Genomic DNA, 27,778 nt, shown 5'->3' on the forward strand with positions numbered 1-27,778 from the left:
AAAACTTGCTAAAATGATTTATTTCATCAGAAGCGTTTAGTCTCTTCTAATATGTAATTATAGCCCGTAAATACTTTAGCCTGTTGTGTGACATTGTCTACAAAACTGTACTGTGAGGTTAAGAAGCAAAAGCTGAAAGAAACTAAAGATAGCCTGGTACCACCAACAAAAGCGATTGTAGTAATTAGATTATTTGAAGGTTTTGAATGCTATTATAAAATATTGACACAGACAGGGGAAAAGGAGCTTGTCACTTCGGTCCTGAAAATCTTTAGATCTAGACAGTCTGCAACTATACTGTATTATGTGAAGACTATTTGCTTGTATTAAGTCTAAGTTAAACACTCAAATTTAATATGAAAATACTTGGAAAACTATACAGATCTAAAAGCACATATAGTCTTATTATTCCACTCAATTTACATAAGTTCCACTGTATTATTTTTGTAAAAGTTCAAAAAAATCTTTGACTGCATATATATTATTAGCAATATGATGTGAATTGCAGAAATGAATATACACTCTCTTCTGAATGTTGCAGTCCATATCAGAGATCATCAAGGTTTTCATCGTGTTTTACAAAGAATCTTAGTAATGAAATCCTCGAACTAGCCTTTTATGCCACTTTTAAGCTGAGGAAAATTGTAAATTAAGCAGCTTGCTGAAAGTATTTAAATCAAGAGTAGAGAAATAAATGAATCATAGAATCACCAAGATTGGAAAAGACCCTCAAGATGATCCAGTCCAACCACTCACCTACCACCACTAACTGTCTCTTAGTACAGCAGCTAAATATTTCTTGAACACTTCCAGGGAGAGTGACTCAACCACTTTCCTGGGCAGCCCATTCTGAGGCCTGAGGAGGCCTTATTTCTGTCTTAAATTTGGATGGATTTCCATTTCTCTGTGCTTGTTAATGCCCTCTCTTAATAAATGATAATCCAAGCTAATTATCGAGATTATACTGTTAGCATATCATTCTACATAACGTTTTGTCAAATGTATAACACTTCTAAGGTTCTGTCTGAATATATATAAAATATTCTAGTTCATTAAAAAAAACCATGTAAAGTTATACTTTAGTTACACTGCCAGTCAGTGTATTTTTTAAACCATAACTAAGCAACTACATGACAGCCAGATGTCAGTAAGTTATGGCACTCATTGATGGCTGGGTATGCTTTTCAATAACTGCCTGTAGCTGTTTCCTTGAAGTTTAATCTTGATTATAGAATATATTATCTTCAATTGGCTCATATAAACAAGGAAAACCATTAAAAGTCATAAGCTAAATATGCACTATAGCAAAAATCTCATTCCTGAAGTTTTTCTCATATTCACTATAAAACCATTTTTGCAATTTGGAGATGGACTTCTAGTGTTTTTTAGAAGTTTATACGTGATTTAGGAATCAAAAGAAAATAAACAAATAATATAGGAGTGAAAACTTTAAGCAGTTAAATCTTTTTTTTTTTTTAAAGTTGTGACATAGCGTTAAGACTAAAACCATATTTATCAGTTAAGTAACAAGTCTGTTTCTTGTTTCATGTTCTCTGTATAAGCATATTTTTAGTGTGATCAACAGGGAAGTACACGACTAGAAGGCTGATAGTAAAAAATTGTTCTGCTGACAAGTAAGCACATGTAGGGTAATCGCTGTAGTGCCAGGGAACTGAAGTATGGTTTGCCTTGTTATCTTATTGTCTTTTTTGTTTGTTTCCCTGTATGTTTTAGGTTGCTAAGCTTTTAAATTCTGGTGTGTATACAATTCAAAAAGAACTGGTTACGCTATTACAGGATGAGTCACTGGAGGTAATATGCTTTCTTTGGAACTTAATTTTGCTTGTTACATTGAAGCAGAGCACGCTAATGTTTAGGAACTCTGCAGTAAGACGGAACGGTAACTGCCACAATCATGATCAACTTTCTGTTTTGTTCTCTTCTTAAGGACGCAAGCCTTCTGTGAATAGAAAGGAGGAAAATATGGTGTTTGGATTCAGTTAACCCACACTGCATTAGTTTGCTTTCCAGAACATTCATTTTAAATGTGTTATTATTTTATTATTTATTACCCTACAGATTATGTGGAAATATTTACTTTTGATACTGCATTGGAATATTTCTTGGCAACATTCCAGGTTTTTTTACTTTCTTTTATTTATGTTTCTCCGATCGAAGAAGAGATGAAGTTGTGTGTGGTTCAAAGATCAACATTTTTAGAAAGAATTCCGGTGCAGAACCTGTGGCCATTCCTGAGATGGTTCAGTTTAGTTAGCTTTGGTTTCAACCTATGTGAAGAATTAATCACTTAAGTATGTTTAACAGACAGTATAGCAAGAACTGTTTGGATTGGTCTTTTTTGTGACAAAGTTGGAGTTTCCTCTGATACCAATACTTGAGCATTTCATGCTGGTTTTATTTATTTGTTTTTCTATCTGGAGGATCTTTGGATATGGCGTGGCAAATTGAATTTTCCTTTAACGTGCTGCTTTTTACTTTGGTATCTTCTGTTAAGCATTCTCAAGGGAATTAATAATGTTTGTAGAACATCTACTTATAGCTTATAAAATTCTGATCTGTTTTAAAAGATTTCTCAACTCCAGCACTGGAAAGCTGAGACTCAGAAGCAGCTGGTGATTTTGAAAAATTTCTGAGTTATCTAAATAGTAAAAATATTCAGTGCTACAGAAATCCAGATTGGTACCAAGTAATATTTAGCATATACTTTTATAGTCTAATTTCAAACCTACTTTCCTACCTTTGAATTTAAGAACATTACTAATTACTATATCACTAATAAAGGCAAAATATTCTGTTCTAATTTATTGAATTGTCTTTTTTTTTAAGGCAGGAAAAATTGCTTTTAAGATTTAGCTGGCAAATATCCAAAATACATTTCTTCGTGGCTGTTGAGACTGTTACTTAACCATCTGTGAAAGACAGATCTTTTAGAATGCATGAATGTTCATTTTTAAATATTGTACTCTGTGAATGTTTTAGAAATCACTGACTGTGGTATTGATGTAAATCAAAGCTATAATTCTGTTTTTCTAATATGAAACCTATAATACTCACATTTCTATATTAAAATATCAATTTTAAATTCCAAGCCTCATTAGTAAAAGTAGGTATAAGTTGCATCTTTAAAAAAAAAAAAATCTCCTGCATTGGTGTAAGAGAGCAATAACATAGGAGATGTCAGCAGGGATATTATTGGTGAGAAACATAAATTGGCACAAGTTAATTTATAAACCTCATTCACACAGCCTTTCTTTTAAATAGGTTTTAGATGCTCTGGTAGGTCACCTTCCTGAAATCCTTGAACTAATGATTAATGGAGGAGAAAACAGTGGATCAGAAAGCAAGGTGGGTGTTCTCATGTTTCATAATTTACTTTCTAAATGTAAATGGGAGGTAGTAGGAAAGTTGTTTCAGATGTGTGAAGATCGTTCTTGATCATTTTCTGCTCTGGGGAATTTTTTTTTTTTAAATATATTTTTTGCTTGTAAAATTTAATATGAAAAAATATTTTGAAAGATTGGATTTAGTGTAAGAATGAACAGCATATATATGCTCTTTTTCCAGTGAAACACAGATTACCAGAAATAGATCAGATTTTGAAACAGAGTCCTTAAGTTGAATTAAAATTTGCAACATTTTAAAAAATTGGATTCACGTTAAATGAGTTATTACCAGTTATTTATTTGTTTATTTTGCATATTGGTGTGGCATCTACCTACAGTTGCCATTTTCAGACACAGTTGCTGGCAGGAGGTAGTATATTTCCTGAGGTAAAGGTACTGAATTAGGACTTCAGAGATCTGAATTCAGTTCTCAACTTTGCTGATTTAATTTTATTTGGCTCTGGATGATGGTTTATTCAGGAACTCTTAACATGTAAAATGTAATGTAAAATATCATCTCTTGTTTCAAAATGATGTTTTAAACATACTTCCCAAACATACAGAAAAACTGAAATATTCCAGCAGTACAAGAACTGAATGTATTTTTTTCTTATTTGGATACAAGTTGAAGCTGTATTTTAAAATGTGGATTTGTCAGATTACAACTGTAAACATGTTATATATGTGACAAGTGCATGTCAGATGTGGTAGTGCATATTTCACTTAGCTTAGTTCAAAAGACAATTTATCTTGACTATTATAAAATCGTTGCCTCCTGATGAGAAAAGGTGCACAATTCCTTTCAGAATGAAGTGAGAAGCTGAGAAGAATAACTGCAAAGTTTGAGAGTTGAAGAGAAAAAAGGGATTTATTTGGCTTGAGAATGAGAAGACAGGAGGGCTGTTTTTGTCTTCATAGCTGTAAAGGATATTTCAAAGGGAACACTGATCAGTTGTTTCTCTTTGTGAGATGAAGGGGCTGGAAGTGAAGGTGTGTTTATTTAGGCGCTGGAACAGATTTTTGAGTAGTTACCAGTAGAACTTAGCACGTATGAGAGGCTGTGTAATCCTGATCAGGTTTTACTAAAAGAAATGAAATCTACTAGAAATGGTCACAGTGTAGCTAATTCTGGCTGAGTAGAGGAAGTAGTTGGCCACTTAAAAATCTTTCCTTCCTTACATTGTTGTGCCTTATTTTTAAAGTTTAGTAATGTGCCATACAGGTAGAAGGTGTAAAATTATGTTAATATCTTTATTTCTAGTTACTATCTATTCCTGACTTGATTCCTGCATTGACAACAGCAGAACAGAGAGCAGCAACTTCCTTAAAGTGGAGAACTCATGAGAAGTTACTACAAAAATATGCGTGTCTCCCTCAAATCATATCAAGTGATCAGATTTATTACCGTTTTCTTCACAGAATGTTGACAATCATTTTGACAAACGTGAGCCTGCCTCTTTCTGGTTCTTCATTTGTTTAGAGTATTTAGAACACTTACCACTAGGTATTTTTAGCATTGTTTGTAAATTTATCTTAAAGTAATATTTCTCATTGCATATCAGACTGTTTTATTTCATATAAGGCTGATAAAATGCTGAGAACTTCTTTCCCCTAATTTGAGGAGCAAAATTTGTATTGACAGGTTATTGTGTTCCTTTCCCGACACTCTTCTTTCCTTTCTCTGTGCTCATTATCAGTTTGCTTCTAGGTAAATTGAAAATCTTTTTCCTGGTTTCACTGATTACTTTGCATCATGTTCCATTCTTAGAGAGAACACTCTAAGTCTAAAAGTGAGCAATCATTTAGAGCTACTGATCTGAAATTATTGTGAATTGATTCAAGAGTAAAATTGTTCTAAGAGATGTTGTAAGTTTTATTTTCTAACGCCCACAACATAGCAGATGCCTACCAAACATGGAATAATTTGAGAACCAAGTAAATAAACAAGTTAGAAAGAATAAAGAAATGTCTCATAAGTTGGCTAAACTTCCTTTTTCTCACTGATGTTATGCCTATTTTATTCTAAGATGTATGTAGGCTTCTCCGAAAGTAATGCCTCCTATTTATATCCATTGGAACAACAAACAGGTACATATAGAACAATATGATTGCTTTGATTGAGCAAAGTCTCAGCTACGAAGCACTATTTTTCAATATAGTCACCACTATTAGCTATGCATTATGAGCCTGCATGCCATGCTCATAAATATCTGCGCCAGTGGAGGTGACCTAGTTTTTCACAGCTGCTATGGTGGTGTAATTGTTAGGAAAATGTTGTCCATGCAGCCCATCTTTCATCAGCCCAAACAGATGGAAATCAGAAGGTGACAAATCCAGACTGTACAGTGGGAGTGATAGGATACTCCAGCCAAGATTGGCCTTGTGCTCCATGGTCTTCAAAATGGTAAGGGGTCTGGCGTTCTTATGTTGCAAGAGAAAAACTATCTTCTCTGGTTTGACTCTGGAAGTTCCAGAGTTTCTTCGGCTTAGCCAGTGTTGCGATGCAGTGATCAGAGTTGATGGTCCTTAGATCCAGGAAATCCAAGAGGATCACGACTTTCCTATACAAAAAGACAATGCAGTTGTCTTGATCTTTTTCTTTGATGGGGAATTCACGTCATCGCTCTATGGAATGCCATATTGACTCCAGCTTGTTGTCACTGGTAATGATGTGGTCCAGGAATCTGCCACCTGCAGCCTCCTAATAGTTCAATGGGTCCTGACAAAATTGCATATGATATTCTTTCTGTTTCTGCATGAGCCTTCATTGGACCCACCTTGAGCAAACTTTGCAGTATTCCAGTGTTACCAGCATCTTTTTCAACACATTGAAGCTGATATTCAGTTCCATATGCAGTTCCCTGGTTGTAATTCTCTGATTTGCATGGATGAGCTGATTGAGATGCTCTGCTTGGAGACTGGAACCTAGATGATCCCAAACCCAGACCATTCTATGGTTCATTTTGTTGTGTGACAGCTGTATACAGCCTTCTGAGTGCAGTTAGTGTTTCACGTCACTGCTACCACTGCTGAAACACACCACCCACTATTTCATTTTTTTCACATCCACTGTTTGATCTCCATAAATGTTTAGCAAGCATCAGTGAATGCCAGTGAGTACCATTCTTTCCACGTGGATGAATTGAATTCTGCACCTTTGCTTCATCCACACTCCCATGTCAGGTGCCATTTTGTCAGAGTGCCCCTCTGCTGCCATCTGTCTCATGGCAACAAAATGTAATAGAATGTTGGTGGGAAGGTTCAACCTCTACTACCATACCACTACCATCTGCCTCTGGTGTTGTGGGCCAACATCATAAAATAGGAGGCATGACTTTTGGATCAGCCCTTGTATTATTGCAATGCTTAAATGCTTTATATTTATTCTTGTAAAGGTGAAATTAAGATTGAATCAGGATTTCTTATTTTAGCAACAGAAGTAGGAGGTGAAAATTCAAATAAATCAATTATAACTTCAGTATAATCATTGAATAAAGCTTTTATTTCTTTGGTTTTGCCTCTGATATTTGAATTAAAACATGCATAGTTAATATCCTGTATTGGCATAATCTTTACCAATCTGATTTTGCATAACAAACATAACTTGATTGCTAATAAATACCAAATAACTTACGTTTTTCCATAACATCTCTGTATGTTGACAGGCTTCACAGGAATTGTATTTGAGTTGGCTCGTGTTCCTATTCTTCCATTCTTGCTAGGCTGCTCTTTTCTATGCTAAGTCCTAGGCTTTATTCTCACTGTAGGGAGAAAGCCTTGTGGGAAGTGAAGATAAAATGGTACAATATAGATTGTACTTGATTGAAAGATATGGAAATTTAAAATTTCAGGAGCAAATTTCCCAGTAAAAAGAAAAGCATTTTGCAAATAGTTGCACTTACAAAGGTGTCTGTTATATCAACTATAAATCTATTCAACTTGAGAAGAGTTTGGGTTATAAAAAGTAATAGAAATCTGAAAAGACTGCATTTGTAGTTAAAATTGCACTGAAGAAACATGAAATTTTGAATGCCTGTTGATCTTGACTGTGTTTCCTTTATTTCTCTTAAGAATGTCCTTCCAGTCCAAAAAGCAGCTGCTCGAACTCTCTGCGTTTATTTACGTTATAATCGCAAACAAGAACAGAGGCATGAGGTTATTCAGAAACTGATTGAACGTAAGATAATTTTTCCTTGTTTGCTTAGAGATGCAAGTTAGTATTGGCTAAAGATCAGTTTATGGTTATATGCATTCAGTGTAATTTCCTGCCACCATTGGTGGGATTGCACTTAGAAGATATTCGGCTGCTCACTCTTTCACCACTCAGAACAAAATTTGGATATGTGAGGAATATGTTTGGGTGAAGGAACTGGGAAGAGGCAATGTGAGAACTGATAATGTACCAGCGCCCCTCCAACCCTACCTCTTGAATCCAAAATTGTTTGGTAAGAGGCGCTGCAGTGCATCACCGAGTTCCTCTATAGAAGTATAATTCTCTGAAGGCTTCAACATAAGAAGTGCTGAATAAAACATCCCAGAAATTAATTTTTGAATAAGTTGGTCAGATGAGTAAGTGGAATTTTTGGCCAATGTTATGTGTTTTAAAGACAGATTAGAAGGTTCAGTTATGCTCATTAACAATTTTTAATGTTTGCTGAGTGATTTTAATGTGCATGACATCATCTGAAAGGCATACCAGGCTTTGTTCAACAAAGAAACTAGTTCATTTGCTATTTTTCATTTTTTCAAATGATTAAAAGAACAGATTGGATATCTGAAAAAAGTGCTCACTGGCAGAAACAGTTACTGAGTTCAGAGCCTAGGCTTTCATTGAAGAGTATCATCTTTGAGTCAAATGCTAACCTTTGAAACGTGCTAGCTGACAATAGAAATGTTTTACAGATAATGTTTGTGGATTGTTATTTTACAGAACTGGGCCAAGGAAAAAGTTATTGGAACAGACTTCGTTTTTTAGATACTTGTGAATTCATTATGGAACTCTTTTCAAAATCATTCTTCTGTAAATACTTCTTTCTACCTGTGCTTGAGCTTACTCATGACCCAGTGGCAAATGTGAGGTACTGTACTATAAGAGTGTGTAACAATGTACAGGGAAAAACCTAAATAATGCATCAACAAATATTACATTTTTTTTATGGTTTGTTTTAAATAACTGAGCTTAAATAAGAATGTACAGTGCCTTATGTGTGATCAGTTCTAAAGTTGTGGAGAACGTAAGGGCACGATGTTAAACCACAGAAGCAGGTCAGTCTGATTGTCAGGGAGCTGATCAAAAGTGCTGAGCTAAAGGTAAGAAGAGAAAAATAAACTATTTTGTGGTTTTGAGGAAATAAACTTAACTTCACTTTCCATTAATTTCCATCAATTTCAACATACTGATATATAAAGATAAAAACACAAGTAATTATTTCAGTGGTCATAGTTTAACAGTGAGCATAGGCTTTATCTTGTGTGGAAGTTTTCTCCTTTATTGTTAAAGTTAACTGAAAAAGAACAGAAAGATATGAGGATTTAGTATGTTTTTCATTTTTATGCTGTATTTTTTCTTTAATTTTATAGTGACTTTTTTTTTGTTGTTGTTCTCTAAATAGCCTGATACCAGGCTGTTCTGAGACTAGAAGAAAATTTTATTTTGGTGTTCTTTTTTCATGTATTTTGTGTGATTTTGCACTTTTGTTTCTGATGTGAGTAATCCATGTTGTCATCCTTAACATGTCTAGATATCTAATAACGATGACCTATGTGTGCATACGTGTGCATTCAGTAAAGTTCACTAAACTCAGTTTATTGCCAAACAATCAGCGTTTAAGTAGATCTTGTGTTTATTATAGCTACCACTTCTTAATTCAACAGGGTCCCAAAACTAAAAGTATTGGTTCTTTACATGTAGATTTCATGTTCATGTGTTAAGATGATAACAGAAAAAAAAGAGAAAAAAACCCTAATTTTTTGTCATCATAACTAGCTTATTGCTCTTAAAAACATTTAAATTGAAAGCTCAACTAACATACTATTAAAATTTAATGGAAACTTAAATCGACTCATCCTTTAACTGTGTTCTATCATAATTCTTTGTGAAGGTTAAAGATTTTGAAGGTATAAAAAACAGGAAAAATTCATATAAAAAAGATCTTTTTAGTGTTGTTCATCACAAAGCTATCCTCCCTGACACAGGACTGTCTCTGAGCACAGACAGTAGAATCTGAGAACAGCCATATTGTCCTTGATTTTTTTAAGTTTAATTCTTCTAGATTAAAACAGTTTGCTATGCAAATGCAGAGTATTTTGTTTCTCTTAAATGTATGAAATTCTTTTTATATAATCCATAGTGCCTTTCAATTTTAAATTTATAAAAAGCAATACATACATTTTCCATATAACCTGTTTAGAAGCAGTATCTGGGGATTAAGGCAGAGAAATTACTTCAGTCCTTATGAATTTGGTTTGAAAGCATCCGCACTTGAGTTACACAGAGGCACTGTAATAACAAATGAAAGTTCACTGCCAGGTTGTCAGACCAGAAAGGCTCTTAACTTTGAATTTTGTTCTGGGTTAATTTGTATAAATAATTTTTCTCCCTGCATTTACTGCCTTCTGTACTTCCTGGAATTGCATCCTCACTCCAAATAGCAACTCACAACTTCTACTGGGTGTGTAGATCCTTTTGAAAACCTAGAGATCAGCTTATCTTGTGAGGTTTAAAAAAATAATTAAAAAAACCTGTTGAACTACAAATTCATAGACTGGCTCTGGTCCCAGTCTATGAACAAGTTTATTGAAAATATTTTAGCATATCTAAAAACAGTGCGTAAACAGAAATTGCTTTTGAATAATAACACCTAATAATTATATGCCTTGTCTTCAGAGTTTAGGTTTTTAGAGTCAAATGGTAGCATGCAAATCAAAAACTAATGTTTATTGAACTATCTGTATCGAAAGGTGATTTTCTTTTCCTTTGGTAGAATCAAGCTGTGCTATTTGTTGCCAAAAGTTAAATCTACTCTGAAGATTCCCACTGATAAACATTTGCTTCAGCAGTTGGAGTTATGTATACGGAAACTTTTGTGCCAAGAGAAAGACAAAGATGTCCTGACTATTGTAAAAAGAGTAAGCAACATTTTGTTTGGGGTTACTGTTAAAAGGCAAAGATGATCAAAGTTTTGCTTTCTGTCTCTTTATGTAAGAACAGGAGACTAAAGACCTCTAATTACTATTTGTAATTTTGGATAATTAAGAGAAGATGTAATGCGTTCTGTCAAATTTAAGAGAGGTGGTGTTTTCCTGGTTACATACATTACAGTTATTTTCTAGCGACTTGAGTTAAAGATTGTGTGTCAGTGGAAAAATAGATATGGCTCAAGACAGGACTAGGATGACCTAGTAAAAAATCATCAAGAGCCTTCAAGATAATTGTGTTGGGCTAGTCATTTTATCTTACAAAAACAGAGAAAGCATTTGCAGGACTTTCAAATGTTACAATACCTTTATAAAGTAAAATTGTCACAAAACAGTTTAAGTCATGCTTGTGCTCAGTCTCCAAGAAGCTGTGGAGTAGCTAAAATAGGTAGTTCTCTCATGGGGCCAGTCTGCAGGAGGGACTGGATGAGCACCTGCCTGCTCTGCCTTGGTTATCCTTTCAGTCTTACTTCTTAGGCCTTTGCTCCAAGCTCCCCTTTAGTGTATTTTGAGTTGCGTATTGGTGGTCTATTAATCTTTCAGTGTGAAGCGTAGCAGTGCTCTGAAAATTCTCTGACAGTTCTTGAAATTAAGCATTTGTAGCACAAATATTGAAGCATAAGCTTCAAATGTTTAGGAAGAAAGGACGTGCTTAATTTTGAATACCACTATTCTAAGCTTTCTCATCTCCACAGATTCTGAGTTGGAAGTGTGGGTTGCTGTTGAGTAAGGATAAATAATACTTTGATTTTCTTTATAGACAGTGTTAGAATTGGACAGAATGGATATCTCTTTAGATGCTGTAAGTACTTACTAGTTTTAGTATTTACTAACTACTTTTTATTCCCATTTTCATGTAGTGATTTTTTATTTTTATTGATTTTATTTTGAAGTTTCAGAAAAGATTTTACGAAAATGATTTATTGGACCAAGAAAAAGAAAGACAAGAACATCTCCTTTTGGAAATGGTATATTTTATCAGTACGATGTCTTTTCTTTATCTTTTTCAGTAGTTTGTAGCTAAATATTACTGAGGCAATAATTTTCAGGTAGGGAAGGCACATGTTACAGAGAAACTCGGTAGATTCACAATCTGTGTATGATTTCATTTTATATTCTAAAATAAGGGTAAGTCCTTCAAAATATCGTGCAACTTTTTTTTTCTTTGCTACCAAAATTTCACTGTGTCAATTAGAAAGGTCAATTGGAATTACTTAATAAATATTCAAACATTACGCCTCTGTAGTTCTTTAGTCCCAAGAACTACAATGCACCTTTGAAATCTTCAGGGAGCTTACTCATTTGTCAGGTATGTATGATGTACTAAGCTCAGTATTGAAACATGTCAGAATTCATACACAGCCTCCATAAGCAAACTTAAAATCATAACATCTTTTTTCTACAAGGATGCTGAAGGAGGTGATGTAGATGTTACAGACTTCCCTGTTAGCCAGAAAAGGACATCTGCAACCTGACCAGAGGGAGTCTGAGCATAGGTCTTACAGAAAAAAGCAACTACAAAATACTTAGGATTTGGAAGAGAAGTCTGCAGAATACTTCTCCTGCTTACAAGGCTAATTATCATCAGCTGTGACTAAGCAAAAGAGACAAGACAGTAGCCCTCCTCTGCAGTCTAGTGTGTGAGAAGCCAAGAAGCTGACAGGCTTAAGAAGAGGCCAGGTTTCATTAGCACAGTTCTTCTGCCTTCCTGCAGAACAGCTTCTCTACAGTGAGCCGGAATAGGTTCAAGATTGTCAAGAAATTGTTGGTGTTTCCTCAGCGGAATTGTTACAAAGCCTGCATTTGTGGCCAACTTTGATATCAAGAGGTGCTATAGTCTTTCTCTTGCAATGCTAGTTTTCTAAATCCATGATATGTGTCTCATATACATCCTGCCTCCTTGCACTCAAGGTTCAAATTTTTGTTCTCAGGATACATACTTGTCTGAACACACATTCAAGTCTTGATCTTAGCTTTAGCACTTTTGGGGCAGATACAATTATTGTTTCTTATACTGGAAGCGTTTGGAGGTCTGTGGCAAAGTAGTTTCCAGTGAGCTTTGTGTTTTAGTCTTTGATAACATTATTTTTTTAATCTGTTTATACAGCTAGACTTCAGAAGAGTGCCTGTGTTTCTGTCACGTGTGAGATAGATATGGGCGTACCTTCTGTATCACAGAGATCTTACTTGCCATATTCTGAGAGGCATATTTTTGAATAATTGGTGGTGTACACAGAGAACTGTGGCAGGTCACAGTCCTGAATAGATGAGAAGCTACAGATTTTAGTAGTGCTTAATAAGATTATTAATAAGTTTCCTTAATTTTAGTAAGTGGCTTAGTAAAATCTGTATTCCAGCAACCTTGACCTAAATTACTTACCCATTTTTGTGTGTGGAGATTTACTTAGTTTTTTTAATCACTTAGTAATTAAAGTGAAACAAATGAATGTCGTTAGAATAGTTTGGGTTCACTTTGCATTTTTGTTCTGAGTGTAGTAAAGAAGATAAAGCTAATATTGTAGCTTTTTGAGCTTAGATTGAAACTCATTGACCAAGAATCCTGAAACAAGTATTGGCTGGAAATTGTGTGTAGAGCTGTATTGATGCCATATCCTGTATGTGGATGTGCTTTTGGAAGGTATTCTAAGGCTGAGTAATATTGCAAAAAGACAAATATATTCTGTAAATTGAAGTATTCTAATACTTAGTTTTGTTTTCCATAAAGTCCTGTCAACTTTGGATGTTTATTTTAGACCTTTAAAAAGTATGTGATGCACTTTACAGTTTGAGAAAAATATTAATTGATATTTGAATTAATAATATATTCAATTACAGTTGGACTAGTATCTCATTGTACTTTAGTCACATCTAGCATTTTGTGCATGTTTGACTATCAAAGAAAAGTTTTGAATGGGAACTTTATCTCTGAGCCTCCTTTGTAATTAAAATCAACATTTTTTGTGTGATTTATATAGTAAATGTACCCTGATTTCACTCTGTACTATTTAATTTATTCTCTGGATATTCATTAGGCTCTGTAGTAAAGAGCCTTTATGTGGGAAAGAGCAGAAATTAACTGTTGTTTTTTTTGGTGAGTTGGAAGCATGCCCTTTTTTGAAAACTTCCAGCCTAGCTGTAAAACAATTATTATTAATAGTAGTACTATTATTATTATTGGATGAGTAATACTAAAGTAAGTTATTCATTTCTTAGGAACAATTAGAAAAAGAGAAGCAGCAAAATGAAGGAAGATCTGCAAATGTTAATGATAAAATATTTGAAAAGAAGCGTAAGTTTATTTGTGTGCATGTTGTTTGTACGTATTTTACTCTTACTTTTACATAGGTAGGAGAAAAGGAAGCAGAGAGGAGATGCTATTTATGTTGTTAATACCAGAACTTTAGAAAAAGTAAAGTTTTTTTCTACATTCTTCTAAAGGTATTTATGAAAACTGGCCCAGTTGTGCTAGCAGGAAAGCTTTTGAGTTTATTAATGAAACATCTGACAGCTTTTAGTTCTCTGATATCTTTCATTTTAGGATGTAAAAGCTTGTCAGTGATATTTCTGAAATATTAGTAGAACTGGCTTAAACATTATTTCTACACACTGCTGGACTTGTAATATGCTGTGGTTCTTTTTTTGTATTTCGAGTAAAGCTATTTAACACTAGAGAAATATTCATACTATGTCTTTTTTTTTTTTTTTTTTTTTCCTTTTTTTAGGTAGAGATAATAAAACATCATCAGTGTTAGTAAAAAGTATGACTCTTTCTTCTTCTGGGAGCTCTTCTGGTACCTCAACAGGTGAGGATTCTTTAAAAAATCCTCCTAGAAAGTGGTTAAAACCCAACTGTCATTTTTTGGGCCAGAGTTTCAGTTAAGCAAATAGGAAAATTGTTCTTAGAATGGAATGGATTTACTGCCTTTTAGTTTTATTTTATTCTTTGGTCTATAATAGGTAACATAATGCTTACTTATTGTTATTGAGGTATTTGAATCAGTTTCTTCAGCTAACATAGATTGATAGAATATTATTAAAAGATGTTATTTACTGAGTAAATGCAATGATTTCCACACTAAAATTGTTTATTACTTATAATTTTAGGCAAAGAAGACAAAAAATCCAAGCTGGTTCGAAGCCAGTCTTTCAGTACTCAAGCACTGCATCCAAAATACAGCAACATAGACAAGTGTTCTAAGTATCTTTTTTATATTAATTGCTTAACTGATAGGAAGCTGTTAAGAAATACATGCACCGGAATCTCTAGAATTCAGTGTGTTCTGCTCACTGTATTATGACCTAAATTTTCAGCTGTTTAATTAGATAAAGTATACAATTTTGAACTGAGGGAGAAAATAGCATCTTAAGGCATACTACAAAATTCTTCAGAATTCCTTTTAAGTAAATGTACACCATTCATATATTAATTTGTTTTCAATATTAATAATTTGATCTAAATTGTTTAGGAAATGTCAGCATAACTCTCATTTAATTTTTTACAGGTAAACTTAGAAAAAACTTCAAATATTATCAAACAGCAGGATGGAAAATTATAATATTGAGAAGAATAATTATGAATTTTTCTTTTGTTTGTTTTTTAAGTAAAAGCTCTGCTACAGGATATACATCTTCACTATCAGGAATGGGGAAGGGTTGTATGTTATCCTTTAGTGGTAAGTAGGTTATTGCATTATATATACGTTCATTTTTTTTTGAGGTTGTTGAGTATGTGGGCACCATCAAACAGGCATACTAACAGATAATATATTCCTAAAGAACATAAAACAATAGATACCCATATGATTGAGCAGTTAAGTTTTAGTCTAGTTGGTCTATTTTTCTGATTTTTAATTTATTTTTCTTTACTTCCTATTATTTATAGTTAGAGCAGAATTAAACATGAAGTTGGCATTTCTTGATTGGCATTTTAGTTAAAGAAAGTTGTTTTTGCAATTTGCCTGTCTGACGTGAAAAAAAGACGTATCATGTACAACTTCTAATGAATTAATTGAGAGAGACCACTGCCAATGCCTTTCGCTCTCTCTGCTTTTGAAAAGTTTGAATGATTAGTTTAGATTAGAGATGAGAATGAGATTAATTGTTTTCAGGAGGAACTTTCTTCCATTCACTACCAGTAGACATTAGATAATTAACTGGTTTTTCATAAAATTACTTAAGAAGTTAAGTGGAAACTATTCACGTACAGCAAGTTAATCTTTTGGATTATTCCTATAGGAAATATCCCACTATTGCTATATTAAAACAGCTAATTCTGTTCATTCTCTGGTTGTTATTTTGTTTGTTTGTTTGTTTGTTCCTTTGTCTAAACTTCAACTCTATTTCAGATGATTCATTTCGGACTCGTTCCACTGGTAACAGTGGGAATGCTACCTTCTCTTCCAGTTCCTCCCTCATAGCTTCTCACAACTCATTTAACTCAACTGACCAAAAGAACAATGGAAATAAAGAGAGCCAGTCCCGAAAGATGAGCATGTAAGTGGTAGACAAGAGGTCAGATTAAACTTATGGGTAACATTTTCAATGGGGACTCCGAAGAACGCTGTAAAATTAAGCCTATATTTATGATTTTTTTTTAAACAAGGTTTTCGAATGCAAAAATAACGGGATAGAAATGCGATGCATGCAATTACAAGTACTTTTAAGATTGCTTTACCTTCCCTTTTTAATTAGTGTTTCCCGTCATTTGCTTTGCATGTGTTCACTTTCAGCTGGTAAAATATGGGGAGGGTGAAAAGGGACAAAGTGAAGGATAATGCATTTGATTTATAATAATTACAGTCACTGTGATTTAGCTCCCTGTAGTTGGAGAAACAGAATGCACGTATTTAATTTTTCCTTTCCCTTCTTTATGTGCATTTATATATGTTTATGTATTACTATCTAAGCATTAAATGATGAATTTTTAAGAATTATAATGAACTGGTAATGCTAGTTGTTACTAAGGGTACCTTTTTTGCCTTATGATAAACATTTAGATTTAAAAAACAAAAAACAAACGTATCCTAGGTATCTCTCTCAGGATGGTTATCTGTAAACATCAGCCTAAACAGTTCAACGTTTTGCAAGACTAAAATGAAAAGTAAATTTGTTTGCTCCTGAAATAGAAATGCAACAATTTTCTTAGAAAATCTCTGGGTACTTACTCAGTCAAACCTCTGTAGAATGTAGTAGCTAGCTTTTTTTCAGATTCCTTTTGCACAATAGTTTGTAGTTCTGAATTACTGTCATTGGACTAGCTATAATTTTGGACTCAAACTGAGATTATTCTTTGCGAAGTGTTTGCTTTGCCAAAGCACAGTGGAGAATGTGTAGGAGCCAGATACATGAAGAGAAGTTATTTGGGACTAGTAGATTTGAGTAAAACAGAAAATACAACTAGCAGAAAAGGAAGGGCCTTAGAAGTCTGAAATGGTAGAAGAGACTGAGAAGGAAAGGAGTGTCCAGAATTTGAGACTATGACTTGCTGGGTAAAGATAATGGAGCTGAGATATGGAGGCTACACTAGACAGGAAGGAGGAAAGACCTGATTTTCCAGGTGTCAATGGGAAACAATAGTGATATCACTCTTTCTGGTGACTTAAACTCAAGGAACGTGTAGATATAGTACTGAGGGACATGGTTAGTGGACGTTGTGGTAATGGGTTGATTGCTGGTGTTGATGATCTTAGAGGTCTTTTCTAGCCTTAATGATTCTATGATTATAAGAAATAAGCATCTGTATGAACTCCTATTTTTTTACTTCAATGTTTTCCTTAAAAAAAAAAAAGTCAAAACAATACTCCCGACTTTACTCACAGATGTGAACTTAAAAAATTGCAAAGTACTAAAATTAAACCCTCAAAAGTTTAAAAAAATGTCAAAAATGTTTGTCTACTTGTATGCATTATATTATGATGCAGTCTCATACTCTTTCTCAACTGAAATTTTATCACCTTAAGTGTACAAGAAAAAGCTTCCAGTCACCAAGAATTTCTAAAACTGTATTTTCTTTGTAGAAAAAGTTGGAAAGCAAGTACTAAATAAAAATGAGCACTGCATGTTGAGGATATGTTGCTTTCACAGCAAAAGTATCTTCAGAAGATGCCAAGTCAAATTGTGCTCTATTCCCGTCCTTGGCAAAGCTTAATGAACTCTCTGAAATACTTCCCACAGTACTTGCTTTTCATAGGTCATCAGTAGGTGGTCACTTATTTCAAAGTTTTTTTCTACCGGTAATTTAACATAAAAACTGATATATTTTGTTTGAATAAAAAGGGAAAGAAAGAAAAGGCTAATAGAGAGCATCCAATATCTTTGAATTCAGACAGGAAAATGAAAAATAGGATACCTGGCTTCCAGTCTCAGTGTGCTATACTCACATGAATACCTTAACAGAGTATTGGAAAGTAGGTATCTCATTAAGCACAATGATCTAATGCTTTCTTTTGTTCAAAAGTCCCCAAAATGCTTAATGTCAGAAAGCAAGAGGATATACCAAGGGAAGAAAAAGGTTTTTAGAGAGAGAAGAGAGGGCTTAGCGTGACCTACATTTAGTTCTGAATATGAGTTTTAATTTCTATTTTCTTATGGGAGAATGCATTTCTCAAGTTAACATAGTGTCTGTTGCACTGTAGAATCAGTTTCTCTTTTGTAATCTGGTTAAGTAATTAATTGTTTCCATAAAAAAATTGGGATTCTTAGTTAAAAGGGATGTATATTTGGGCAAAACATTATTTTTCATTTTTTCCATAACACTGTTCTAATGGATATCTGCAAAGGTTCACTTCTGACAAGTGTACTTGTAAAGTTGAAGAATTTCTCTTTTCCTGTATTTCACGTGTTCATACAGTTCATACAAAGGAACTTTTCAAAATGCAAAGTTAATTTGGTGCAGAAAAAGGTCTTTTCTTTCCATATTATTTCTACTTCAGATAATTGTACGCAGATTAATATGTTCCCTCTTCTTTGAAAATAGTATAATTGGAAGAAAAAAAAATTAATAAAGCCTGCTTTACTGTTCACAGGCAGGTAGCAGGAAAATGGCCATTAGATTTGGTGTTGTTTGCCAGACCTTTAGTAATACACAGGCAACAGAAAATGAAAGAATTGTGCTGAAGGACGTACCTGTATACAATAATGATGGAGCCACAGAAGAGATGAGTCCTGATTTTAAGCATCTTATGGAATAGGAAAGAGTCACAAAGAACACTGGTTGAGTATTTTATCCCACAAGAGACCTTATGTAAGCTAATTCACAATCACAATGTACTGATTTGACTTTTTGTTAAGAAGTGTCCACTTAGAACACAAATCATTTCAGAGCAGAAATTGGGAAGATTTGCAAGCACCAAGGTCCATAAAGAAGTCTAATCTCTTGTTGTTATACTGCTTTGGTTTACTGTTTTCTTTTAAACATTTTCGTTGATGAGTGAGAACTGATGTTCTGCTTGAGGTTGTAATACTGTAACAGGACTGATTTCAATATACATTAGGTAAAACCTGGAATTTTTCAGTACTTTATAAATTTACCAATAAAAATATCCAGCTTTATAGGTATCATTTTGCATTTTGTCTATAGACGCACAGTAAATCTTTGGATTTTATTAATCTTCCAATTAAAACAGTGGAAATTAACTTCGAGAATGAGAAGTATGGATTTTCCATCCTTTAAAAGGTGGGAGTAGATTTATTATTGCATTGAAATAAATTGCTTAATGATAAGCTAATATCAATATTTTATTAAATTCCTACAACTCTTCTGTAAGACATCCTCAGTAGTGCATAACAATTTTAAGCTTTCACACAGTCACTTAATTGCTTTAGGAAGTTGAGCGTATGATTACATAGTTCTTCCACTGATTGGTTATAATAAAATACACAATAACATTTTATTGCTTTACTTAATAATATAGCAACAACTTATTGTGTTTCTTCTTTTCCATGAAGAAAAAACAGAAAGTCAAACTCCTAGATCTTCTGACAGGTTAAGAAGAGAATGCGTGACTGCTGGAAGCAGAAATTTCACGTGATAGCGCTGGAGCAGCACATGGAACTCTGTAATGCCTGGGATGACCAAATGCATCTTGCAGTGTTAAAACCTTTTAACTTTTAAACAAAATCCCAAGTTGTAAAATAAGTGATGTAATGGTTGCAGACTTCTAATGTTGTAGTGAAATGTAATGAAATTGCAATTTCAGCTATGTGCTTTTCACTGCTGCAGCTAAAGAGAGGATTTTGATTTCTTCAGTTATGCCTTTGTAGTTCAAATTCTTGGATTTAGAATGCACATATCCATTACTTAATTGGGTCAATTTACAATTTTATTAATTCTTAACATCCATACTTTATTCAAGAAATAGAAGGAATTGTCATGAATATGAAAAAGTAATCCCGCATCTTAAAGATCTTTCAAACCTAATTTAAGATCAAAATGCAGACCCATTGATTAGTTTTATATAGATAAAACACAAACTTCAGTAGCATTGTACTGTGAATTTGGAGGTAAAGTTTTTTACACGTACAAAGTAAAGCTCATAGAAATTCTGTGTAAGTTTCATAGCAGTCTAAAAGGAGATGTCTCCAGGTGATATTTAAAAAAATTTCATAAGTTTTGTTGTATAAATACTTGCTTTAGTTTTTAGTATTTCAGATTGTATTTTCACTTGAATAATTTATAATGATGAATCTAGTTTTTAATTAGCTGTTATTGCAAGCAATCATGCTTCAGTGATGTCATCTGCATTAATGCTAATGTTTCTATCAAAATATGTCTGTGGAAAAACATTCAATTCTATTTTAAAAAGTTCTATTTACGTCAGTACTCTAGAGAGAGCATATGAAGCTATTGTCAGCTTCTCTATTTCGAAATGGAAGCAACATAAATATATTAATATAAGAAATAACTGTTTTTTTAACTCTGTTGGTGTATGATAAAGATGATCTGATTTGTGAATGCATATGCGTGTGTGGTTACTTTTTATAATGTAACAATATGAATGATGAGTTTACTCAAAATAAAACTAGGACAATGCTGTACATGCATGTTCTTGAAATAAATATTTTTTCTCAGGGAATCTTTTATAACTAAAATAAAAGTATTTACCTATGGAAAATATTTATTTAACATAGTAATAATGCTAGATTTATGCTGTTTTGTGTGAAGTGCAATATGTTGTATTTAGCAGCGTTTTATTATCTAAATATTTCAGCCTCTTAGCCAAAGTTGGATTTGTTTTTCTTTTTCTACAGTCATAAACATGGTTTGGATTCTGTGGAAACACTCAAGTTTCAGTCTGTGCTGCAGCTTGGTGTAGGCTCCTGCTAATCAGATTCCTTTAAAAGCTGCCTCAAGTACGGTGATGTTTTTGACATTCGATGATGCAGATGTGCTGGCTCTTCCCAGGTTTGGCTTCTATTTCCCTGATGCAAACAGATACTCTCCCTTTCCCAGGGCTTGCTGCCTCAACAGCTGTGATCCTTGGGCACCAAAGACTGCTTAGTGTTCTCAGTTTGTCTTCTGACAACGATCAATTGAAATCAGCAGTACTTAGCTGTAGAGCAGGTCTGTAACTGTTTGATACTCAGATAGCTTTATTAGAACACATCAGAACAGTTAGTGACTTCCTAGACTTGAACCCAAGCTATTTCTCCCCTCTATAAGTATATAATGAGTTCTGCTTTGTTTGTCATCTATTTCTTGTTAGCTGTCATTTGTCATTTTTTAACAACTTTACTCAATTCTTCACTCAATAACCCTACCACATATTAAAATCTCACTGTGTAACATTTCAGTGCTCTTTTTAAACTTTTTTTCAGACTGCATGTCTTCCTTATATAGTACTCCTGGTGTCCTGTGCATCCTTCCATCAGCCCTTCCTGTGTTACTTCTTCTGGATGTCACCAGTACTTCCCAGTCTGCAGCATTCTTTTACCTAATGCTCACAATACCAGCACAGCTCAGCTGTGCAGTGATGACTATAGCAGCATTCATTCTGCTAATTGTTCTGAGGCAGGAAGCAGTGATTCTTTCTGGGTACATACATCCTGCTGTGTGCACTTAGATTAGATATGCCTTATTGGTGCAATCAGGTACCAGAGCCTCCTCCGTAATTCATTTTGTGAGTGGCTTACACTAATGTCTGAGTTTCTGTAAATGGACAACTAATTGTTTCTGAGTTTTTATTTTTAGAGCTGTTTGCCAGCTTTACCCTATTTTTACCCTGTCATCTGCACCAAACTCTTCTGTACCCTTTTGGACAGCTTTATTTTTGGGAAAAATATAAGCTTAGGTCTTTTAGTTACATAGTTAGGAGCAGCTTTTTGCATTGTTTCAAAGTTATACATAGAACTCAATTAAAATTTACTAAATATTCATGATCTGGCTGTTCTTTCTGTAAATGCTCTGTTGGAGTCACTGCACTACTTGAATAAGGTGATTTGCAATGGTTTTCAGAAATATTTGATCCTGAAATCCAAAAGATGTTTCCAAGCTATGCGAACAGTTTTATTCCAGTTTTGTGGAGGTATGTTTTTTCCTACCAAAGTCTGTCTTCATTTAAGTGTAGAGTGCCGTGTCCTCATTCTCTCTAATATCTAGACGATAATACACACAGAAATTCTGCTTTTAGGAGAGTTCCAGGTTGGTGTTACGAATACCTGAATAATATTCGGAATTATTTTGTCTTTTGGAGAAAGAATATTTTAAAAGCAGGCACATCATGAAGTAATTTGAAACGCTTTGAAAGAAGTCACTCTCCTGGACAATGCAGACTTCATGATAGACGATTTCTATAGAAATAAAGATCTCTATACAGGGGCTGTAAATCCTTTTTTCAGGCTTGTTCCTGCTTCTGTTGTTATAAGTGGCAAAAAATGTTTGACAGTGATGTAAGGCTCTTACGCCTCAGTACAACAGAAGATAGCACTGAGAAATATCAAGCTGCAGTGTTTGGGAATGAGTTTTCTGAATACCTTGGCATATCTTTGATTTTCATTCAGATTTGTCTTTAAAGTTTTGAATTTTGAAAGTTTAGTTCTGTACGTTTTGTTTGTTTCTTTCTAATTTACCTGATAGCTTTTGCAAGAAATACTTTTGTCATTTTATATCCTCATTCATTGATCCTGTCACATAGACGTTAATGAAATATTACTAGGATGACCTACTTCTAGGTGGAGAGACAAAACAGGTTTTCACGTTTTCATACTTTGCCTTTTATTCTAATGTAAATAATAGTTTAAAGAAAATAAAAATAAAGCCTCTTACATACCACAATAAAAACCATTACTTTTATTCACATTTCTGTTGGATCAACCACCCTGCCAATGAAAAGTAAAGTTTTAAAAGTTTCTTCAAAAATCATAAAAAGAAATGGTCGGTCCACTTTAATGACAGGAGGTGCTGAGAATGCAATTATTTCAGACCCGGTAGCTGCTGCAGCCTCAGTTCCTTTTTCATCCACTTCAATGACTGCCTTTTGGACAACCTGAAATGCAATGCAGAGATAAAATAGATGACAGAAATAAATGGAAACATGAAGAATAAATTTCAAAATGCCAGGGATTCAATTGAAGTAGGCCTCTCCTGAGGGTTACAACAAGTAGGTCTGCAATCTAGCACTGTATGTTACTGTCACTACGTATGTTGTCTCCTTCAGAAACAGGAGTCATTATGGTCATCATGACTGCAATAATTAGGGTTCAGATCATTACACTTTTCCACATTCCTGAAGCTTCACTTCTAGATCTTGTTCTTGAAGCTGGTAGCGTGAAACAACTGATGCATTTGTGCAGTGCTCCTCTTTGACACTGTACAAGATTTTCACAAATGTGGGAGGCATGATTTCATTTCTCGCAAATTCTTAATTGCTGGCTGTGAACTGTCATCCACAGTTGATTTTGTGAGAGCTTAGGCAAATGCATCAGTCTTGTATTTCTCCTGTGTATTTCTAATTCTCGCAGTTGTTAGCACAGAGTAAATATGAACAGCCCTGAACTATGGTCTTGGATTGATCTTAGGACTGCAGCCAGAGCCCAGCAGGATCTGATTCTTTTCCCTTTTCTTTCCTGCACGTACCTCTGAGTACTTCTCCTTTATTTAGGTCTCTATTGGTGACCTGCCTAGGCAACTTGTGCATTCCTAACTCCCAGACTCTAGGAATAATTTATGTCAAGGAATTCTAGGAATGATTTATATCAAGGTAGTTGAAGGGCTTTGCTTGTGTCAAGCTCTGTGCTAAATATCCTTAATTAATGAAGATAGCCATCATGACTCGCACTTTGTAGCTGATGCATATATTGCTTCTAATATCAGCAACTACTTTTCAAGCAAGATCAGTTCATGGTAACACAAAGTGAACTGCCGAAAATCAACAAGGAATAGTTATAGATCAAAAGGAAAGGAGAAAAGTGCTGCGAATTACCATTGCAATTCACAAATGTTAAATAGTTTATTCCAAACTGAACATCACTGCAATTTTATGCATTGAATGTTTATTTTTTCTGTGATCGGTTTTCTCAGAAAGGTGGGTCTTTTTTGTTGTTGCAGTTGTTTTTTAAGACATACCAGCACAGTTTTGAAAAACTGTATTTGTGGTTTTAGAGTTTTTGGAACTTAAACTTGCCTGTTTACAGTATTGATCTTTATAAATTACAGTGTATGAAGCAGTCCATTTGGTACGGGTTGGAATACAATTGTGTTGTGATGATGCTTTCAGGTTCTGTTTCACTATGACAAGGTGTATACTTCTATAGTGGGATGCATACTGTTTAGGATGTGCAGATTCCACATGCTTGTCAGGTGAGGCTCTTTCCTAATAGAGGGTCTATATGACGTAGTACATGGACCCTCTGTTACTATAATCCAAATAGCAAATAATACTAGAAGGCTTACCTGGGAGACTGTTACGTATTTTTGATCTGTGAGATGACTAAGATCTGCTGTACGTGCAAAGAGATTTTTAATTCCAAGAGCATAAAGCCATTTCTTCATTTTATATTTTTGTTCTAATTTGAACTTTGGAAATGAAATATCCGTATTTCTAGTTTAAAAAAGAAAAAAAAAGAACGTTAGATATATATTAAGTTATTGCTGAAAGACGTGGAATTAAGCTTCACACAAACAGTAAAAACAAGAGGCAAAGGTTAAAGATTCTCAGCTGGAATTTAGGCTGCCAGAATATCATCTCTACTTTGTTGAATATCAAAGATGCTAGAAATCATTTTCTTCTCAGTATAAAACTTCCATGAGCACTTCTAGTGCCCTAATGCTGGGATGACACTTTCAGTTATTGACCAGTGGAGAGGCCTGTCACTTCAGGAATTACATTTAATAGGAGTAATTTGTTTTTACATTTTCATATTCAAATTTATCCGTTACTCTGGATTTTCATAGAAAGTAAAGTTCCATAAATATACACATTTTTATATATATTTTAATATATATTTTATAAATATTAATACAGACATTTACGATGCACTTTGCCTGGCTGTGCAGAATTTCAAGAGAGAAGGCATATGGCAAAATTTGGCAATGCCCTCAGAGGCATTTCTGACTGAGATGACCAACAGACTTATCGCCTCAGAGTTGAAGCTTTTTCAGAACAGATAATCATTGTTTTGCTTTTTTGCTTTGCTACAGTGGAAATAAAAAACACAAAGGCTAATGGGTGTCATAGCAATACCTGCTCTTCATGTTTGCAAGCCAGGATTCCACAAGCTCCATTGTCAAATGGTCTTCAAGCGAAACATAATCTTCCCCCTTTTCTGGGATGACAATTAGCATGTAGGCTTTGCCTTTGTAGGGTAGTTTTATCACATTGCACCTTAAATTCTCATCATAAGTTGAATTTACTTTATCTGACTTGAACATCATGGGTACTTGCACACTTCTGTATTTGTTTATGTGGAAAGTTTCAATTTCCGTGAATTCTGAATTGAATGGATATAGCCACTTTCCTGGAGAAAGAAAAATGAAATAATTATGTGAATTCAGATTGGTTCAACAAAATGTTCAGAAGCCTTTTAAAAAAATGTAGAATCCTTTCTGCAGCAAGTTAAAGTGGATGTCAATTGTGTCTGGGACAGCTGGATGATAACTGCAGTATACTTAGTGCATGTTCTTAAAAATTTTTACAGCAGGAGAATGCACAAAATAAACTGCTTCAGTTGCAGGGAAAGGAGGGAAATATTATTGTATGGTGGTTTAATTGCCAGTCAAGTTCAGAACCCATCTGTGTTCAGAACCATCAAGTTCAGAATGCCTTCTGAGCATCTGTCTTTTATTAACATGCCATCTTCTCTGAAAATTTCTACCAGCTGTTCAACATCCTGTTTTTAAGTAATTATACAATCTCTTCAATGGGAATTCAGCAGTGCATTGTCTAAGAAGGTGCTTTGGAATGTGACCTCTTTTAGGCTATTGATTCTGATTTCTGCACTCTCACTCAAACTGTATCACAGCCATTTATATCTTTTCTCTGGTTTTCTGCAAGGGGAAGTAAACTTGGCATTGGATAAATCGCAATCTTTTCAATCTAAAAGAATAAATGGATTTATGGCTGCAAGGTATTTATTTTGTTCTCATACATGTTTATTTTAGTGGGGTTTCCACCTTCCTGAGTGCCTTGGACTGCAGCAGTGGCTTAAGCATGGGTTCTCTGCTCAGCATTCCTCTCTTCTTTTCTGCTGTCCTAGCTCTTCAGCATTGCTTTTACCTAACCTGGTACCTCTGGCGTTCATATGGCTGTTTGCAGTCAAATGTGGGCCATGCTCTCTGTCCCCAGAAGGGAGTCCTTTGTCTCTGGTTTCTCTCAGGGAAAAAGGTTCTTGATTGGAATAGGGAAACAATTTTTGTTCTCATTAACTTGTGCACTATGGAAAGTCAGACAATTGTTTTTTATGCCCAGCACCTTGTATTTAAAAAGCTGTTATGATTAGTTTCATTTCATTTCAGTGGTGAGTAAAAAATTGAAATTTTTAATCATGAAGAAGGATTGTCCATGGAATTGATATAGGGCCTTGTGTTCTTTATTACTCTTTGTTGTGTGGAAGAAAATATAAAAGGATAGTGGTTCCCTATCATGAGAAATAATTTCCTGTTAAATAAACTTATTAGAAGAAAGTAAATCTATTTAGAGATGTATGCAGAGCAGGAAATGTTAATTAATTTGAGCTTCCCCTGATGTTGGTAAAGTCAGAGTTCTGTTTCTTCTAATAAATAACCATTTTACAGAATGAAAACAGTAATTACCTTTAAAAAAAATGTAGTCCAAAAGTAGCAGTTTAGAATGTCGGTCAACTTCTTCAAAAAGCTCTGATATTTTTCCTTTGGTCCTTTGTTTAATGTTTTGATTTATAACAGACTTCGCTTGCGTGATGTTTTGAAAGTTTACACGCAGGAATTCCATATCAAAGTACTGCTTAGACAAGTTGAGGAAAGCTTCCCTGACTACAAAGTCCTTTTGGATAAAAGAAAGAATACCTTGCACAAAGAGAAGTTCTTCATTCGTTGTGATGTTATCTTTCAGTTGTTTAAACAGTGTTGGTAAATAATGGCGATCTCTGTCCTCCAAAGGATGGAGGTTTAGAGCTTTTGCTATTTGTCTGTGTGTTTCCCCTTCAGCTGCCAGCAAATATGTAGCCATGAGGGTTGATACAGAAAGGGGAGAGATAATTATATTGTTATCAAGTTTCATTGCAATTTTTCGGTAGAGATTAAATCCAAAATTTGCTGTCTTTTCAGTGAAATTGTGAAGAGTAAGCTCTTCAAAACTTTCGTCTTCCAAAGGCTCAGAGTAATTTTTATGTTGATGCCATTCTTCAGAAATACTGTTGTTTTTATTTTTTCCTAAGAAATTCAGCCTCTTGTCCTTCTTTGGAGATTTAGGTTTGATGTCAGCCTTGCTGATTTCAAAACAGATTTCGCATAAAAGAAGTAGGTAAATTCCGATTTTCATATTGGTATCCAATAATGAGCTTTTTTCTTTTTTTCTTTTTCTTTTTTTTTTTTTCTTTTTTTTTCTTTCTTCCCCCTACTAAAGAAAATGGGGACAAAAGAGTGCAACTTAGTGATTTTTTAGTTTATTTGATTCACAATACAAAGGTCATGGATGTAGCAAGGTGATATTTCTAAATATTCAGTGTACGTACTAAGATGTTCCTAACTGAAGAATCAAATTTAG

The 27,778-nt window shown here is 34.2% G+C and overlaps 2 protein-coding genes across 4 annotated transcripts in view; one reads left to right on the forward strand and one right to left on the reverse strand.

The window, feature by feature from the left end:
- Window positions 1-27,778, forward strand: part of PPP4R4 (protein phosphatase 4 regulatory subunit 4) — an 85,706-nt gene that overhangs the window by 40,244 nt on the left and 17,684 nt on the right. The window contains exons 11-24 of one of the 3 annotated variants that reach the window (XR_004159967.1): window positions 1,735-1,812; window positions 3,283-3,366; window positions 4,666-4,848; window positions 7,476-7,581; window positions 8,335-8,482; window positions 10,388-10,532; window positions 11,362-11,403; window positions 11,495-11,569; window positions 13,815-13,890; window positions 14,324-14,404; window positions 14,706-14,799; window positions 15,204-15,274; window positions 15,947-16,094; window positions 19,548-21,003. Coding sequence is in view for 2 of the 3 variants with exons in the window: in XM_031553661.1 (XP_031409521.1) it covers window positions 1,735-1,812; window positions 3,283-3,366; window positions 4,666-4,848; window positions 7,476-7,581; window positions 8,335-8,482; window positions 10,388-10,532; window positions 11,362-11,403; window positions 11,495-11,569; window positions 13,815-13,890; window positions 14,324-14,404; window positions 14,706-14,799; window positions 15,204-15,274; window positions 15,947-16,094; window positions 19,548-19,572 (1,356 nt within the window). In the remaining variant the exon portion in view is untranslated. Of the gene's footprint in view, window positions 1-1,734; window positions 1,813-3,282; window positions 3,367-4,665; window positions 4,849-7,475; window positions 7,582-8,334; window positions 8,483-10,387; window positions 10,533-11,361; window positions 11,404-11,494; window positions 11,570-13,814; window positions 13,891-14,323; window positions 14,405-14,705; window positions 14,800-15,203; window positions 15,275-15,946; window positions 16,095-19,547; window positions 21,191-27,778 lie in introns of those variants that run through there. The other 2 variants (XM_031553661.1, XM_031553662.1) reach the window with 2 other exon arrangements.
- SERPINA10 (serpin family A member 10) lies at window positions 22,860-27,631 on the reverse strand. Its single transcript, XM_010711858.3, has 4 exons — window positions 26,848-27,631; window positions 25,280-25,553; window positions 24,490-24,637; window positions 22,860-23,083 (listed from the first exon to the last, which is right to left on the reverse strand). The coding sequence occupies exons 1-4, from the start codon at window positions 27,551-27,553 to the stop codon at window positions 22,892-22,894; spliced, it is 1,320 nt and encodes a 439-aa protein (XP_010710160.1). The 5' UTR covers window positions 27,554-27,631; the 3' UTR covers window positions 22,860-22,891.

Source organism: Meleagris gallopavo, chromosome 5 (assembly GCF_000146605.3).
Source record: "Meleagris gallopavo isolate NT-WF06-2002-E0010 breed Aviagen turkey brand Nicholas breeding stock chromosome 5, Turkey_5.1, whole genome shotgun sequence".
NCBI classification, from domain to species: Eukaryota; Metazoa; Chordata; class Aves; order Galliformes; family Phasianidae; genus Meleagris; species Meleagris gallopavo.

Coding starts and splice junctions, on each gene's coding strand:
- SERPINA10 (XM_010711858.3), bottom strand. CDS start 27,553: ATGAAAATCGGAATTTACCTACTTCTTTTATGCGAAATCTGTTTTGAA. Junction 24,638..25,279: donor CTTGCAAACATGAAGAGCAG/GTATTGCTATGA, acceptor TTTTTAAACTAG/AAATACGGATATTTCATTTC. Junction 23,084..24,489: donor AATACGTAACAGTCTCCCAG/GTAAGCCTTCTA, acceptor ATTGCATTTCAG/GTTGTCCAAAAGGCAGTCAT.